General features: G+C 45.0%; 1 protein-coding gene across 4 annotated transcripts in view; it reads left to right on the top strand.

The window, feature by feature from the left end:
* The window catches only part of ETFA (electron transfer flavoprotein subunit alpha), a 77,691-nt gene that overhangs the window by 31,886 nt on the left and 26,898 nt on the right, over window positions 1–18,907 (top strand). For 2 of the 4 annotated variants that reach the window (XM_075897361.1, XM_075897359.1), the window contains exons 6-9: window positions 588–698; window positions 2,100–2,204; window positions 3,494–3,562; window positions 13,159–13,241. In XM_075897361.1, the coding sequence (XP_075753476.1) occupies window positions 588–698; window positions 2,100–2,204; window positions 3,494–3,562; window positions 13,159–13,241 (368 nt within the window). The remainder of the gene's footprint in view (window positions 1–587; window positions 699–2,099; window positions 2,205–3,493; window positions 3,563–13,158; window positions 13,242–18,907) is intronic. The other 2 variants (XM_075897360.1, XM_075897362.1) reach the window with 2 other exon arrangements.

Here is an 18,907-nt window from a genome sequence, read left to right as displayed (position 1 = left end):
CTGCTCCAGGCTGGAATGGTTCCCCCATCCACCTCCCCTTAATGGATTAAACATTGTTTAACTGGTTAACCAATTAAACAGGATTTTGCATCAATAGTAGCTGGCATTGTAGCATTTCTTTTCCTGTCTCTGTTCTCAGTGCCTTCAGTTGAGAGAGATTAGTCAGTTAAGGTTGTGAAAACCAACTGTTTGGTGGAACGGGATTGAATTTTTTAAAAATCTTGTGATCATTTAAAAGGCTGTTCATGAAATGGAGGCTTTTCATATTCTTTTATTAAGTTTTTAATCTTGCAATCCCAGTCTCAAAAATTTAAAAATGCTTGGAAGTTGAGAGCTCACTTGAATGTAGTCTCTGATTGGAAAGGGGAAAGGCACACTTTCTACTGGCATGTTACTTAAATCTTGTGTGATAGGAAAGAAATGTAAAATACAGTTTTAAGGCTTCTCATTTTGTAATGTTGATGAACTAAAAGTGCAACTTAAATTAAAATCACAAGATTATTTCCTTAAACGCTGCATTTTCTGCTAAAATCACTAATTTCTGGTGATTCACTGGTGCTGTTATTTTTAAAAAATATCTTCCCTAGGAAATGCTCTGTGTACTGTGAAGTGTGATGAAAAAGTAAAAGTGTTTTCTGTACGGGGAACCTCTTTTGAAGCTTCACCAGTGAGTGGTGGTAGTGCTAGTGTAGAAAAAGGTGGGTATTTAATTTTGATACATTTTCATCTTTTGGTTTTAGTTTTGCAAAAATATGACTTCACAGAATTTCTTATCAAAGTAAAATCATTATTATAGTCTTTGTACTTTTTAAATTTTGCCAGCAAAGGAAAAATAGATATTGCTAGTCCACCTATGCTTTTCCCTCTTCTAATCACACCTGTGTAAATACTAAGTAACTGTTTCCTTTACTGTGCCTGCTTTATGGTCTTGTACCTGCTTTATGGCTTTGTGCTATAAGTTGTCTTGTATTTAAAGTTGAACCAGTTCGAGTTTTTAAATTGCTTTAAACAACAACTTGGTTAAATGGATGCAAAACAGTGTGAAAATCCATAATTTGATTTTGGATTCAGTTCTATCGCAACTTTTAGTTTAAGTTGATTTCTTATTACATTAAGATACATTGATAAACAGATTTAAACCAGATTGAATATTAGGGATGTTAGCTTGTGGTTGCTTACATGATTAACCTCTAAGCCTATGAGAGGTAGCAATGCTACAGAGGGGCAGGTGGCTCCGCGGGAGCCGGTGCTCGTGGGGGGCTGACTTTTAAAAGTTGACTCTCCACGAGCACTGGCTCCTGCCTGCACCCTTGCATTGCTGCCTCTGTGGGAGGCACTAGGGGGTGGGGCAGGCAAGTCAGGCAGAAGGCGGGAGACAGTACATAAGGGAAGTGTACCGCCTTCTGTGGTGCCATCTCCCCCCACTGCCTCTGTATCAGAGGCAGTGGGGGAGAGGGTGAGGCACGCTGGAGCTGGTGCTCCCTGTGAGCACCAGCTCCCACTTGTCCCCTGCGTGTAAATGTGTAACTGCTGAAAAATTTAACGGTTACATGTTTACCAAGAACATGTTTGATAACATTCCTATTCAATATCCCAGCCTGTGTTTTGCACCAGTTGTAAATAAGTTACATTCTTAGTCAAAATCAGTGTAACTTTGAATAAAGACAAAGCTATAGTCACATGTGTCCTTTCTTTGGGTGGCACCACTCAAGACAGTTCCATGAATCAACCAGAGGGAGTTGGTAGCACCATTATTAATGATAATGTCAGGGATGTTGAGCTTCTGAATTCTTCTCCAGCATTCACCTTGTCAACTCTGATCAATGGATATTGGCATGTTTCACTGTCATTAGATCACTTAGCCAGTGTGCCTGTCTGTCTCTTTTTAAAACTGAGCTGCTTCTGCTAGGAAAATACAGTATGTGTGTCTTTTACAAAGCTTTGTTTTAGTCCAGTCTAGTATGCAATGTGAAGATAGTTTTCAGTGAACTGTGCATGCAGCACTACAAAAACATGTAAATAAGATATAAAGGAGGCAAGCTATTTTAGTGGCTAATAAATAGACTTAACACATACTTTTTAAAATATTGTGACATAAGCAGTAACAGCTCCATCACCAGTTGGTCAGTCTGAATGGATTGAGCAGAAGTTAACACAAAGTGATCGTCCAGAGCTTACAAGTGCAAAAGTGGTCGTATCGGGTGGTAAGTAAGATAAGAGTTAACAAGTGCTGTTTCAGTTGTAGTACAAACTCCATCTTTGACCTGCTCTGCTATTTATTTACAGTATGTGGCTCTCTTTTTTTGGGCAGATACCCAAAATCACTTAAATCTTGTAAACTGCAAACTGCAAGCTTGTAACACATAGTGACAAATATTTTAGGGACTTCACGTTCAGTAAGACTGTAAATTTAAAGAGATGCATGCAAATAATTAGATCCAAATGTGACCTATGTTAAAATTAGTATAACCAATGTACAGTAATCCAATAATAATTAAAAATTCATCGTGCTATCCCTGAGTAGGGTTATTAAAATGCAGCTAAGTAAACATGCAACCATTGAAAATTTCAGTGGTTATTCGCAGGTGGGCAGTTGGCTCCCAGGGAGCTGGTTTTTAAGCTGGCTCTTTGTGCATACTGGGAGCCACGAAGGTTAACTGATGATCCCAGAGGCTCTTCGTTTAACTATTTACACCGTTTCACTTTCACATCCCTATCCCCAAGTAAGAAAATAAAAAGCTACATGATGCATTTTTGCTCTGCAATAGCAGAGCTATATAACTAGAGCAGTGGTCCCCAACCTTTATGGGCTCCCGGGCGCCCGGGGGCGGGGCCACTCACGCGCCGGGCGCCCGGGGGCGGGGCCACGCGTCCTGGGGCACGCCAGGGCCGGGGCCGCCCAAGCTCCTTGTGCTGTGGGCCCGTGGCTTGCGCCGCCGCCCGTGCTGCGCGCCTGGGGCTGGCACCGGCGCCGCGCGCCCGCATGTGCCCCGGGGCTGGGGCCGCCCGAGCGCCGCGCACCAGGCGCCAGTGAGTGTCGCGCGCCTGGGGCCGGCGCCTCCAGTGCGCCGCGCGCCGGGGGGCGGGGCCAGCCCGGGTTGTCGGCGGGCGCATACAAATGCCCCGGCGGGCGCCATGGCGCCCGCGGGCACCGCGTTGGGGATCACTGAACTAGAGCCAGTAGAGGGAGCACAAATTGACAACAAATCCTGTTCCCACATTTGAGAGAGAATTGATTATGCTGCTCACAAATAAGGAAGCAAACCAGACAGGGCAATATTGATGCATGAATAAGAAATAACCACATGTTAATCAAGGAAACACAACAAAATCTGTATGAATTTAATTTTTTTCAAGATGCTAAAAATATTGAGTAACATTAAAAGTACATAGGAAAAAATCCATAAGTGCCTCTCTGAATATGCATAGGTTCTCTATTACAAGGTATTTATTCAGAATATTGAATGTCTCCTTCCTTTTTTACCTTTTTAAGGACGAGGTTTGAAGAGTGGTGACAACTTCAAATTGTTATATGACCTTGCAGATCAGTTGAATGCAGCAGGTAATTTTTTTTTCTTGTTTTAATTGTGGATGTTTAACACTGACACAAAAGAACAAAGCTTGATAGTAATAGAGTTTTTTATAGTCTTTTTGTCTAGCCATTGTGGTTTGTGTTACTATTACTGGCTTCTTAACACTATAAAAAGGAAATATCTTTTCTTTGAGTGCTTGCAAGTGTCCATTCCACAGTAGGTCTATGTATTTGCCATGTGCACCTGTGCCAGAAGTTATTCCCTCAGCAGTATCTGTAGTAGAGCAGCCCTAGCAGCCTCTGCAAGTAGTGCTTACATGGCACAGCATAAGGTGTGCTTCAGACTTTCTCCCTTCCCATCAGTTCTTGTTGCCAGGGATGGTGCATTGGAACAGCTGTGCTTTGGGCAGCTTAATTTTTGCTGCAAAAGCAGTTAGCTTTGTGTAGATTGTGCTGGTTATTAGTTGTTAGTCAACTAATTTAGTGTCCTAGATGGGAGTTAGCCTAGGGATGGGACATACCTCAATCCCCAGGTTTTAACCCATGTTTAGAATGCCAGCATCCTATGTTGGTTAATGATCTGCATAGCAGCAGCCTGAAGTGCTTAAGTGACGGGCACATTAGCAATAAGTGACACGTTTGAAAGTTATTCAAGCCTCATACAGAAACAGAAAGGGACATTTACCTCAAAGTGCTCTTAATGAGATCAGCGCTAGACTTGGCATTGGAGATCAGTTGGGCCTAGACCTTGAGTGCCATGATCTCCATACAGGGCACTCCATCAGTGCCTCCACCAAGTCAGCATCATTCCCCCTGGCAGTCCCGGTCACGGATGGCAAAGATGCTGGTGAGGGGGCACTCCCCGATATCCTGCAAGGGGAAGATGTGGGGTGGAGAGCTCAGACTCATGATGGGCAGCTCATCAGCCTCCTCAGGTAACTGGTGCTGGCTCAGGCAGAGCAGCCAACCCCTTCCCATTCCACTCTGGCAACTCCAAGTAGCAATGAAGGCCTCCAGCACATATTAAAAACATCTACACTGGAGGCCTTTTTGGGCAGCGCAGCACATCTTGACTCTGTCAGTGCCAGTAGCACCTGTTCAGGCTGTAACATGTTCCAGGGGCAAGCCCATGTTGGACCCAGTACAGGCATCTTCTTCCAAAGTACCATCCTGCCAGCACTCTCCAACATACAGCCTTCATGCCTTGGATAATGGGAGGTGGGCTTCATGAGCGCAATTCTAGTTCTCCACTTCTGGGCACAGGGGCAACATCGATCAGAGCTCCAATGAGCATGGGATTCCCATTACCCGAAGATCTTGGTCCTACTTCCAAGACAGCTTGGTCCATTAAGGTCTTCGTCATGCAGTCACCGATCTTCATCATGTCTGTCTTCCTGGTTGAGAAGGTCTTTGGATCACAGCTCCCACTCCTGATCCAGATCCTGCCCTGTATCCTGGTGCATGTGAATTTTGGGAGTTATGTATTGCTGGGTTCTCGTTGCCGGTCTGCCAGATTACACAATGCTTCAAGGGCCTGAGACAGAGATTTGTCCCATTGTGACAGGTCCTCTCAGGTTGGCATCTCTTGCTGGACACCTGGAGAGCTATGACTAAGTTTGAGGAGGTGCTCTGAGAGTATTCTGGGAAGGAGTTCAAAGCTCTACTGAAAGAGGGAGCAGCAGTGGCCAAAGCAGTCCTGCAGGCAGCTTCTGATGCATTGGATTCCGCTACTCTCACAATGGCATTGGTCATTTCAATGCATCAGGCTTCTTGGCTACTCTTCTCCAGTCTGTCAGAGGTGCAACACTCTCTCTAGGACCCCTTATTTGACAGCTGTGTTCTGCTTTCTGAACAGATAGGCTCAAAGTCACAAGAGATTAAGGGAGACTACATTATGCTTAAGACTCTGGGGTTGTATGTTCTTTCTCTATTTGAAAGCGGTTCAAGCCTCCACACTCTACCAGTCAGGGTTACCAACCATGCCAGGAGCCTCCTACCAAGCAGATCAAGAGCTACAAGTGCTGACAGTAAGCCCTCTGTTCCAGCCCTGTCAGGCTTGATCTGCCCCAAGCAAGGGGCAAAGAAACAATTTTGAGGGTGTGCCTGAGGACAATATCAGACATCCATATGAAACCAGTTCCTCCTTTCCTCCTCCCCCCTGCTTGGCAACTGCCTTTCCCATTTCTTCCTGACCCGGGCTTCCATAAATTTAAACTATAGCATCCTGATCACTATCTCCCAGGGTTATACCCTCCAATTCCTTTCTCTCTTACCCACTCCACTCCCCGTTCCTCTTCAGGGACCATTCTCATGAGTCTACTCTCCTGGGAGGTTCAGGAGCTGTTGTGGTTGGGGGCAGTGGAAGAGGTTCCACCCAATATTGGAACAGGGGATCTATTCCAGATATTTTCTAATCACAAAGACCAAGGGAGGTTTGCAGACCATCTTGCACCTGAGAGGCCTTAAGTTTCACATGGCTACCCTAGCCTCAGTCATTCCTGCTCTGGATCCAGGAGACTAGCATGCTGCTCTTGACCAGAAGGACTTCTACTTCCACATGGCAATCTTCCTTGGTCACAGGCATTCCTTTACTTTATAGTGAGGTCCACCCAGTAACACTTTATGGTCCTCCTCTTTGTGCTGGCCTCACTGCCAAGTGTATGGAGGTAGTGGCAGCCTACCTTAGGTATTGGGGTATCCAGACTTATCCTTACCTGGACAGCTGGTTGGTCAAGGAAAGTTCCAGGCCCCATGTCCAAAGCAGCGTAGCCATCCTCTTAGCAACCTGCCAGTCCTTGGTGCTCCTAATCAAGAAAGTCCACATTAGTAACACTCTAAAAGATAGAATTCATCAGGGTGGTACTCCACTCATCCTTTGTAAAGGCCTACTTCCCCCCAGACAGATTCCAAGCCTTGAGAAACCTCATGGCCTTGGCGTTTTACCACAGCCAGGATCTGCCTGTGTGTTCCGGGCCATATGGCAGTAGGTACATACATTGTTCACCATGCAGCTGCTCCTGGAGTGGCTGGCATTGGTTTACTCTGTCTCGGTACCACAGGCCATGTCTACCCTACAGAGAAGATCAAAGTAGCTGCAGTCGATCTTTTGGTGGTTTGAATTAGTGGGTCTAGTGAAGACATACTAATTCAAACTGAGAGGGTGCTCCCATCGATGCCAGTTGTCCTTCTACAAGAAGTAAGGGAAGTCGAAGAGAGAGTGTGTTCCTTTCGACTTCCTGCAGTGTGGACAGTGCCAAAATTTGATTTAAGATATTTCAACTCAAGCTATGCAATTAATGTAGCTGGAGTTGCATATCTTAATTGGAACTTAACCCCTAGAGTAGACCTAACCCCATGGACAAAGTGATCACAATTCCTCTGCAAATACATACCACCCTATGGCATTGTACAATTCCAATCAATGCTCTAGAGTAAATCCTGTTTGATGCCCCAGCTCTCTCAAACTGAGGTTGGATGCCTCAGATCTCAGCTGGGGCTTGCACCTCAGCGATCTCCTGACCCAGGGAATGTGAATCCTGGAAGGGATATGGCTCGACATTAATGTCAAAGAACTCACAGCTGTTCATCTCGCCTGCAAGGTCTCCCTGTGTCAGGCAAAGTGGTGCAAATTTTCATGGACAATATAGCCTCCATGTTCTACCTCAATAGGCAGGGAGGGGCACACTTGTTAACCCTTATGCCAGGAAGCACTCCTTCTCTGGGACTTCTGCATCTGTCAGAATGTCCATCTTGGGGGCCTGTTGTGTCCTGGATGTTGACAGTGCTTTGGCAGATTGCCTCAGCAGGGACTTCTCACCATGAGTGGTCACTCCATTTAGAGGTTTTAGAGGTGGCTGGCACAATCTTCCAAAGGTAGGGATTTCCCCTAGCGGGCCTGTTTGCCACCAAGCAAAACAGTGTCACCAGTGGACTGGGAATGGGCTCTGTCTCTCTGAAGTATTTCTCCTGTCATGGTCTGAGGTCCTGCTGTACGTATTTCTGCAAATTCCTCTTGTCTTACAGTGGATCAAACAAGATAAGGCTCAAGTGATCGTGATTGCTCCAGTGTGACCCTGCCAGCACTGGTTTTTCATGCTCATGAGCATTATGCAATACCCTCCTATGCCCCTTCCAAATTGTCCGCACCTCTTTTTACAGGGTCCTGATGGGCTTCTGTATCCCAGCCTTGCATCCCTGCACTTGTTGGTGTGGATGCTCCATGGTTGAACTCAGAGGAGCATACTTGTTCAGAAAAGGTCCAGCAGGTTCTAGGCAGCAGGAAGCCATCTACAAGTCTAACATACCAGGTGAAATGGACAAGGTGCTCTCTTTGGGCTTTGGAGTGCAGGATCTCGAAGGGACATTTTCTGGTCCAGGTCATCATGGATTACTTACTGCAGCAAAGGAACGAGGGTTTGGCACATTTCTCCAAAAGCACCTTTCAGCCATCTCTGCTCTTTGTGAGCTGATCCTAGGTCAAATGGTTTTCTCCCATGACATAATGGTGAGGTTTCTGCAGGGCCTCAGAGGTTCTATCCGCAGGTTTGGAACCCAGACCCACAATGGAACCTCAGATTAGACCTTTCACTGGGCCACCCTCCAAACCCCTTGGCTACGTCTACACTGGCCCCTTCTTCGGAAGGGGCATGCTAATTTTGAACTTGGGAATAGGGAAATCTGCGGGGGATTTAAATATCCCCTGCGGGATTTAAATAAACATGGCCGCCGCTTTTTTTCCGACTTGGGGAAAAGCCGGAAAAAAGCGTCTAGACTGGCGCGATCCTCCGGAATAAAGCCCTTTTCCGGAGGATCTCTTATTCCTAGTTTGAAGTAGGAATAAGAGATCCTCCGGAAAAGGGCTTTATTCCGGAGGATCGCGCCAGTCTAGATGCTTTTTTCCGGCTTTTCCCCAAGTCGGAAAAAAAGCGGCGGCCATGTTTATTTAAATCCCGCGGGGGATATTTAAATCCCCCGCGGATTTCCCTATTCCCAAGTTCAAAATTAGCATGCCCCTTCCGAAGAAGGGGCCAGTGTAGACGTAGCACTTGTGATGGACCGAGCTGGGTCTGGGCACAGCTGAGGGTTTCCACCCCAGGCAAATTGCTCAAACACGGGGCTCTCTATAGCCCCTGACTGGCAGCCCTTCGCAAACAGGCCACAAACAAGTCACACAGAGCACTTCAGCTGCCTGCCTGGCCAGCCTGAAGCCTCATGAGCAAACCCCTCTGACACCCCAGTTCTCTCTGTGCCCCAATCAGCCTGCCCACAGGTGAGGGGTTTTAAAACCCAATCTTACCTACCCTGAACAGGTTCTGTCTGGTCCCAAGAAACCAGCCACAGATCCTAGGTCAATTTACACTCTGGATCTTACCCACAAATCACGCTGAGCCAATCCTTTAGAATCTAAAATCCAAAGGTTTATTACTAAAAGAAAGAAAAGCATGAGAGAAAGGTTGTTACAGTATCATACATTACATTCATCGAATCTCTCCGTTATTGATGCAGGCTTGCAGCAGAGATGTTATAACTGCTGGCTTAAAAGTCCTTGGTGTACATCCTATGTCAGGATGGGTCCATAGTTGTTTCCGGCTCGTTGATCCCTGCAATCCTGCATGTGGGATGAAGAGCTGAGCTGAGCACATCATGATGGAGTTGGCCACATGGCCTATTTATATACCCCCTGGCTTCTTCCAAGCTGGAGAGAGTCACATGGTCAGTGGCCAGGTGTGTCTTGGCCTCCAGAGGTCCATTGTTCCCTGGAGTTTTGTTCATTAGCATGTCCATGGGCAAACATTCCTGGCCCATTGCTCAGAGACTCTTTCAGCATCAACACAGTACATATTTATAACTTCACACACAGACATTATACAGGTATATGAAGAGCATATCATCAATCAGGAGACAATAAGCTTTCGTTTGACACCTCACATGGCTCCCTTTGTACCAACTTTTGGGGCAAACACCCCCGTAGGGGTCCAGCAGTGATCTGGCTGCTCCCCTTAAAATCCAGTAATGTGACACCCCTCCATTCCTGCTCACTGGAAGGTAGCGTTTCTGGTGGCAGTGACTTCAGCAGGATGGGACTCGGAGATCAGATCTCTGACCTAGGAGCCCACATACTTAGTCTTCTACAAAGGGTAGTGTCCAGGTGAGGCTGCATCCAGGCTTCTTACTGAAGGTAGTCTCTGCTTTTCACATTAATCAGGATATAATCTTGCCAGTGTTCTGCCTCAAGTCTCAAAGGCTGGCAGAAGAGAGGCTGTACTGAACATCGGAAGAGCCTTGGCGTTTTGCCTCGAGTGTACGAAACCTGTTCGCAGATCGACACTGTTCTTTATAGCTACTGCTTTTAGAATGAAGGACCTGCTGGTATTTGCTCAACTGCTTTTGAACTGGTTTATCTCATGTGTTTGAGCTTGCGAGGAGTCTCCCACTGCCCATCATCCACATTCACTCAACTAGGGTTCAAGCCTCGTTGGTAGCCGTTTTAGCACATGTGCAGGTCCATGACCTCTGCATGACCTCTGCAGAGCCATGATGTGGTCTCGAATTCACATGGTTATGTCTCACTATGCCATTACTAGGCAGGCCAGAGATGACACAGATGACAACTTGGCAAAACTCTGCCACAGTCAACACAGCCTTGAACTCCTACCCACCTGCTTGGAGCCACCTACTGTGGAATGGACATGAGCAAGCACTTGAAGAAGACAGTTACCTGTTTGTAAGAGGTGTTTGAGATGTCATTCGTTTCCATTCCACATTCTGCCCTCCTTCCCCACTGTCACTTTCCGGAAAGAGGAAACCAAGAGTGGGAGAAGCATGCGGCACCCATTATTTCACACCATGGAGGCATCACTCAAGGAGTTGTTACAGCTCCTCTTGTACAGATACAGCAGAGGGGAAAAACTTCTGGCATGTGGCAAGCACACAACCTACTGTGCAATGGACATGAGCATGAAATCTTGAACACCAGTTATGAAAAAGTAACTGTTTTTTTTCTTCAGGCTGCAGGAGTTTTGGTGAAATATCAGAATGGTTCCTTGTAAGCAGGAAAAACTCATGTGGGGAGACTTTTCATGTGTATTTTTAAATGGCAAAGTTACTTAAAGTTTTGGATTCAAAGCTGCTTTTTACTTTTTTTTTTTTTTTTTTTACTGCATGGGTGTTGAAATGCAGGCATTGAATGAAAATGAAATCCTAGTATATATTTAGTTATTAAAGTATAATTCTGAGTGCCTTTATTTTATATATATATATATATATAATACCTGTTCAAGATTAAAAAATTCAAATGATTATTATTAGCCATTGTAATCTTTCTGATATTATTTATTTGGATAGATAAGGTGGCTTGTCATAAAAAGGGCACTCTTTAACTTAACTCACTTTTAAAAAAATTGTCTAGATTAAAAATAGTTTTACGCAAGTTTTAGGCTCTGTACCAGAGCTCCTATGACAGTTTTTGTGGTTTGTCATTTTCTTCTAAGTCTTTCCCCTTCATTGCTCTCTGATACAAACAGGAAACACCAACTATGCATAATGTGGAGGCAAAATATATGCTGTGTAAAATATTTTCTCTTTATTTAGTAATTAAGGATGTTAAAATGCAGTTATCAGGTTAATTGTATAATTGGTACAATCTGTATTGACTTTATGATTAGTTGATAGGACTGCTCTGCAGAGCCAGCAGGGGTAGCTGCAGGAACTGGTTCAAGCTGGGACTGAGCACTCTCAGCCCCTGCTGGATCCAGAAGCCACCTGTGCTGCAGCTTTCATTTTAAAAGTAGTAAATGTAGGCTCTTCCTACATTTAAAATGCAAAGGTGCAGGAATCAGCATGAGCCGGGACTGCTTGGTCCTGGCTCATGCTGAGTCCAGCAGCCCCTGTTGGTGGCAGATAGCCCTGTCCACTGCAACCGGGCTGGTGCTGGAGTGGCTTCTGTTCACGGCAGCCAGGAGCTGCTCCGGCAACAGCCCCTGTCTGCGGCCAGCCCTGGCTGCTGCAAACAGGCTATATGGTGGCAGCAGCCACCCTCCATGGGGGGGCCCAGCTACCTGCTGGGACCCCTACAGACAGGGACTGCTTCGCAGCAGCCTCCTCTATTTCCTTCATTGCTACCTCTGGTAGAGGCAGTGGGGGGAAGCAGGTGACACCCTGGAGATGGTGCTTTTAAGCTGGCTTCCCCCAGCACCAGCTCCTGCTCCCCCACCTGCTCCACTGCCTCTCTCTGATAGAGGCAGCTGGGAGGGGGGGAAGCGACTAGTCAAGTCACTACTTGTCTGTCTGATAAGCTTATGCTTATCAGGTAGTTGACTAGTTGCTTACCACCCTATCAGCAGTAGTAATTTTTTTTCCATTTCAAATGTAACAGTAATAAATAAATATTTTAAAACGTGGCTTTATAGTAAATGGGCATCCGTTGACTTGCAGGCAGTGTTTAGGCTACGGGTGACCAAATTTACTGATGCAAGGCCACATATGGTAATCTTCAGAAATTCAAGAGCCACAGCACACACCTGTCAGGGCTCCAGGCTTTAGCCTGTGAGGCATTGCCTACTGAGGTGCAGTTTTAAATCCTCTCTTGCTGAAGCCCTGAGTCCCAGAAGGTATGCCTCAAGCCCCAGTGTCTTCCCCTGTAGCTCTAAAACCCGCAGAACCTCTTCCTTGCAGGGAAACCCAGTGAGACTAGATTGAGTCGACTGCATGAGTGGCCCTCCATCTCTGTGGGCCACAAGATTGTCGTAACCAAGATGGCCTCTCAGGATAGGATAGTTTTTCTGACTGCGCTTGTGTACTTACAATTTGTGAGGTGTGCTGATTGGATGCAGTGCTTTGATTGGATGCAGAGGGAGCATATTGCTCCCAGAATGTTGTGTGCAATCAACACACCCCTCACTTCACATGCCCTTGCTGTAAGTGCGTGTCTCTTTTGTAATACTGGTAGCAAAAACTATGCAGATGAAAACCAGCAGAATCTGGAACTCTTGTAAGTGGACAATGATAAACAAAATTTTGTGGGCCCCACATAGAACCCCAGTGGGCCGCAGGTTGCCCACCACTTCTCTAACTTCATTACAGGGCAGAAGCTTTCCCTCCCGATTCCGCCCCCCAACAGTGATTTGGTAAGTGGAGAGTGAGGAGGGCTAAAAGAGCTCTGAGAGATGCATTTCAGCTGTTAATGAGCTATATGTGGCTTTTTTAGCCACATCTGGTTTAAACACCTTAGTCTACAAATAAAAGTGGAATCAAATTTAAGTGACTCATTTAGGATAACTGACATCAGGCTCCCATGGAGATGAGAGATGATACATACAGTAGAAGATAGGTAGAGTAAGCGAAAGACCTTATGTGCAAATATTTTTTTGATAAAATTAAGAGTGAGAGTGTGCCAGATTTAAATATACAATTCTTTCATGGTAGGAATAGAGATTTCCTCTTGCTTATGAAATGCATTAGCACTTAGTAACTGGAAACTTCAATCAGCAGTACAGACAGAGTAGGTTTTCAAATACATGCCATCACACAGGACTCTTGGTTAAGATACAAACTCTTTTTAATCAAGATCTAATGTTGGCTTGCTAATATTTTAAAGGAAAATACTGAAAATATTTTCTTTCAACCAGTTGGTGCTTCTCGTGCAGCAGTTGATGCTGGCTTTGTTCCCAATGACATGCAGGTTGGGCAGACGGGCAAAATAGTAGCACCAGTAAGTATGGAAATATCTTTTTCATAAGAACTGTAGGTATTCCCTATCATTAATATAAAAAAACCCTTTAAAGTAAATGTGTATAATTAGTGGAGATTTGGTATCAAACCTAGCAGCAGCATCTAAGAATCTCTTATAACAAATCAATTTTGAAGGCCACAACAGCAGGACTCCTCGTATAATATTTCCACTTTATTGTTCACCTAAATGTTCTGAATGTTACCTCAAATTAGATGTTTGTATGCTGGATTCTTTTCAGTTGTCTCTGCGTGAATGCTTTGCATAAGTGTCTTCATTTCTGGCATTGGCTTCTAATTCTGTTGGATGATAAAACTTTAACTAGTAATTTTGTAGTTTGGTATTTTGCAGAGCTTTTCCTCACATGCACATGCACATAGAAGTAATGTTCTATGTTCTTAGGTAAATCTTATTGAATTGTTGCACTGTATGCTAAGCAAAGCTTGTGCAACACACAAAAATGCCAGCGCCTGTTGGGTTACAAGTTTAGGGGTGATGAACAAGGAATATAGTCATATTGCAAAGTGCTAGTTCAGCTGCATATGGTTTATAAATGTCCAGGATCTAATGCTTCCATGAGCACATTCTAGAAGCAAGAGCATCTAAGCCAGTGATGGGCAACCAAAAATGAGCGAACCACGTGTATGGCCCTCTGGGATTCCACCTGCAGCCCTGCATCCGTCCCCCCATCTACTCCCCTCCCCCATGCACCTCTTGTGCACTGGGCACCAGAGCCCACACTTTCTGCACCTCCCCCATCCTCTCACAAATTTTGGAGCATGCAAACCACCTGACTTGCACTCTGTCCCCACTCCTCCCCCTCCCAGAACTGAAACTTCCGCAAATCAACTGTTTGTGGCTGTTCAAGCTCTGGGAGGCAGAGGGAGGAGTGGGACAGCACGAGTCTGATGATTCGCATGCTCCAAAAGTGCTGTGTGTGCGCGTGTGTGTGTGCGTGTGCGTGTGCATGTGCGCGCACGCGGTGCTCAGTGCGCAAGGAGTACAGGGGGGAGGAGAGCAGAGAGGGGGTCCGCAGGCGGCCCATTGCCCACCACTGAGTTAAGCTATTTTGATCTTCAGCCGTAGAGGCAGTTATGAAAAGCTGGAATAGAAAAGACAAATTTTTGGAGGAGGAAGGCTCACTCCAGTTGGCTAGTCATTATGAACAACATGTAAATGGTGTGTAAAACTCATATGGTCTTGGTGACCATGGTTAGGCTATCAGAATCAATAGGTGAGAGTTACTGTTTTGTCAGTAAATGAATCTTAATTAACACAACTATGTGGATGTAAATGAGACAGTTAAGAAATCCTTTTAACAGTATTTTTCTATATTTGTTTCTTTTAAAATTCTTTTTAAAATAAGCAGTTACATAGGGCATTAACACTTTTTTTAATTGAAAGAAGTGTTCCTAGTTATAGTCCCTACTTCCAGGTAAAAATGCAATATACTGTAACTTATATAAACTATTTTTATAGTCTCGGAGGGGTAGCTGTGCTAGTCTGTAATGTTAAAAACGAGTAATCCTGTAGCACCTGCAAGACAAAATATATATAGTATCATGAGCCTTCGTAGGCAAAACCCACTTCTTCAGATATGATTATCATTTGAAGATCATCTCATCTGAAGAAGTGTGTTTTGCCCACAAAGGCTCATGATACATACACAATTTTGTTAGTCTGTAAGGTGCCACAGGACTATTGGTTATTTTTACAGTGTATTTGTAAGTTGGAATTTAAGCTGAATTGATACTAACAAGGTCAGAGTTGCTAACTGGAAGAGATAATTTTGATGTTGAAAAGGTCTACGTCATCCACTTGATCCAGCGGTCTTTAGCAGACACCAACCACAACATCAAAATCAACCCCTGTTGCTTCCACCTCTAAACTTTACCCATAGACTCTCAACAGTCTTTTCACCCTCTATATACTGGAGCTCCAAGCAGTCATACTGCTCTCTTACGTACAATGCAACTCCTCCTCCTTTTCTCCCCTGCCTATTCTTCCTGAACAGTTTATACCCTTCCATGACAGTGCTCCAATCATGCGAGTCATGCCACCAAGTCTCCATTATTCCAATCAAATCATAGTTCTTTGACTGGGCCAGAGCTTCTAATCCTTCCTGTTTGTTCCCCAGGCTTCTCATATTTATGTACACACACCTTAGATAACCAGTTGATCACCCTACCTTCTCTGTTCGAGTCAGAGGTCCTCCTTGTATTTCTTCCCGGTAGCCGACTTCCTCACTTACTTCTGGGTTTTGGTCACCATCCTCCAACCAACCTAGTTTAAAGTCCTCCTCATGAGGTTTGCAAGCCTGCTCGGAAAGATGCTCTTTCCTCTCTTGGTTAGGTGGATCCCATCTCTTCCTAGCAATCCTTGTGCCTGGAACAGAGTACCATGGTCGAAGAAACCAAAACCCTCTCTCCAACACTATCTGCGCAACCACACATTTACTTCCTCAATTCGATGATCCCTACCCGGATCTTTTCCTTCAACTGGAAGGATGGACGAGAACACCACTTGTGCTTCAAATTCCTTGATCATTCTTCCCAGTGCTACATAATCTGCAGTGACCTACTCAAGGTCATTCTTGGCCGTATTGTTAGTTCCTACATTGAGAAGCAGGAAAGGGTAGCAATCTGAAAGTGATCCTGTCCTGTTAATTGGTGGAGAAGGTTTCTTCTGAGGGCATGTCTACACAGCAGCATGAAAGTTGAATTAAGCTGCACAACTTCAGCTATGGTAATTGTGTAGCTGAAGTTGAAATAGCTGAATTTGGCTTTTGGTACTGTCTATACAGCAGGAAGCCAAAAGAAGAACACTCTTCCTTCAAATTCCCTTACTCCTTATGAAATGAGGTTTGCAGGAGTCAGAGTAAGAAATCCTCCAGCTCACCGTTATTTCAAAATAATGGCTTGCTGTGTAGACATGTTATGTGTTGCAATAACACTGCTATGCAGACATGCCCTGAGAGAGTTGTCTTTTTCTCTCATTTCTATCTTTTGATGTGTTGAGGAGAAAGTTTGGTCCTGACCCTTAATTTTCCTTAGCTGCCTGACTACAGATTTAAGTCAGTCAGCTAGTGCATCACAGGATTTGCTGGGAATCCCCTCAGTGTTACAAGTTTTCATGGGCAGTTAAGAGCTTTTCTGAAATGCTGATATACTAACATGTGACCATATGGCCAGCTTAATGTTTTTAAACAACATACTCTGTTTGCAGTGCAATCCTCTGGGAATGTTCCTAGAAAACTTCCATAACACCTTTCACTTCTGTGACTAGAGAAATTAGTTGAATAAGAAACTCAAATACACGTGTTCCATTATGAACTTAAGACTTAACTCTATGCAATAGATCTCATAGTATGCTTTAGCTTTCCTGTATCTTTGTGTTTATAAAATCATGTATTCATGAGTTTCATGCATTTTCTGATTGAGTGGAGCTTTGGTAAAGTTGCTCTTGTATAGTTCTGAATACCTTGGTGTTTCCTGGGGATTTGAGTTATTCGCATTAGTGTTCCTGTCCTATAATGGTGTGTAATAGGTATGTCAGTGAGTAGACAACTACACAATTAATAGATAAGCCTGGGCTTATTGGTTAATCTTGTCAACTACATGCATCACCCCCTCCCTCCGCCTGCCTTGCTGTCTCTGTATCAGAGGCAGCAAAGGAGGACGGGAGCCGGTGCCTGAGAGAGGCTGGCTTAAAAGCCAGATCTCTCTGAGCATCAGATCCACCTCTGTTCCCCCCACTCCCGGTGCTGCTGCCTTTGTTAGGCAGCAGTGCAGAGGGTGAGTTGGGCAGATGGAAGCTAATACCAGTGGAGAACCAGCTTTTAAGCAGGCTCCCTGCATGTGCTAGCTCTGTGCGCCAGCTTTGAGGACTTGCCTGCCTCTCCTTAGAGGCAGCAGTGTGGAGGAGTGGGGCAGGAGAAGCTGCTGCAAAGCAGCCTCTGTCAGCAGTGGTCGAAGCTCCCCGCAGACAGCAGCAGCTGCCATGGAACAGCAGCGCTGGGTAGCAGGGGCCTCCCTGGAGTAAGGCCGGGAGTGTACTATCTAACATCCTTAGTGTATAGGCTAGTTTTTGAACTGACACATGAAAAGATTTTATCAAGTACAGAATTTTCAGGCTCGCGTTGAATCATGAAAGCTATTGAATTTTGAAGCTATTAAACTTGTAAGTTCCTACAGAGACAGTGTAGACAGGGCAACAGATTATTGTACATCTTATGTAGTGTCCTGGAAAATCTTGAAGTTAGGGTGGCTGAATGAGGATTAGCGATGTAGGAGAGGCAGGTGATGTGACCTCTCAGGCTTAGATCTGCAAGAAAAGAGATCACCTGGCCCCACCGAGGTTTGGTTCCTCTGTGCTACTGCTTTAGCTACCCTCTTCACAGTGGCCATATGGCAGCACAGCTCTTGTAGAAGCTGTTAGCTAGACCTACCATTGCTCTGGGCAAACGTGAGTAGATGCAAGTACAAAGATATACTCTGCTGCTGCTTTAAGTATTCAGAGGGAGACTGAGGCACCCCTTAGTTTCCCTGCCTCTTGCTCGTGGCTTTGTTCCCTGAAACTCTGAGAGCCTGCTTCTCTGTAGATTCTGGGAGAAATCATTCTAAGGAGAGCAGCATGCCCTCCACTTGCCATTTGTAACTAGAGTGGAGGACAAGCAGAGCAATCTGTCAGAAAACAGTGAAAGCTGCCCCTTCATTATCTAAAATGATCTCATTACTAGGAAGAAGCTATCCATTTGTTCTTCCATCTAGTTTTATCATCTCTAATTCTCATCTCTTTTTTGATGACAACACCCTTCATGTATGCAAGCTATTTAGTGGATTTTTCACTAGTCTTTTCTTGCAAATTCTCCCAGCCTCCCTGTTTTTGATGCACTAATAAAAAAAAACACAGCCCTACCAAAATAATTTTCCATTACACAAATTTCTCCCTTTGCTGGGGGAGGATCAGAACACATATGAGATACATAGGCACATTGGTTTTTATACCCCATTCATCACCATAGTATTGAGCATCTTCCAGCTGTATATTAAACAATGTACAATAGAATAGAAGTCCAGTTTCAGCTCCCAGCTTATCCACATCTTTTGCATAGACATGAATGTAGTATGTTATGTGCAGTCTCTCCCTAGGGAGCTGCTGCTAGCTGGTCAGCACTACCCAAGGTGGCCCTGGGGAGCAGCCTCTGGCCAGGTAGTGTGGCCCCAGGGAGCTGTTGCTGGCCAAGCAGCGCTGCCTCTGTCACTGTGGTGGGCCCCAGGAAACCCCCAACACCTCCCGGCCCCCAACCCTGCTTCTTCCCACACTCAACCCTGAGCCCTCCCAGCCTCCTGTCCTGATTGCGGCATCCCCCTCCCCTAAAGGACCTGATCAATGCTGAGTAAATCTTCTAGTTATCAATAATGCAGAAAAGCAGGAGTGCTCAATTAATATTTCTGTTTTGTGTTTATGGAGATAGAAATGATCTAATACTCTATTCCTCTACTGTTTCAGGAGGATATTAAGTAGCACCTAGTGAAGTAAACACTTTTAAATCACAGGTCTAGATAACTTGTATCCAAGAGTTTTAAAAGAGCTTAATGTTGATTTTTCATTAAGTCTTGAAATACTAGGGAAGTTCCAGAAGAATG

Source organism: Pelodiscus sinensis, chromosome 14 (assembly GCF_049634645.1).
Source record: "Pelodiscus sinensis isolate JC-2024 chromosome 14, ASM4963464v1, whole genome shotgun sequence".
Classification (NCBI taxonomy): Eukaryota; Metazoa; Chordata; order Testudines; family Trionychidae; genus Pelodiscus; species Pelodiscus sinensis.
Note: the sequence above shows the minus strand (reverse complement) of the source record. Positions and strands in the feature narration are given on the sequence as shown.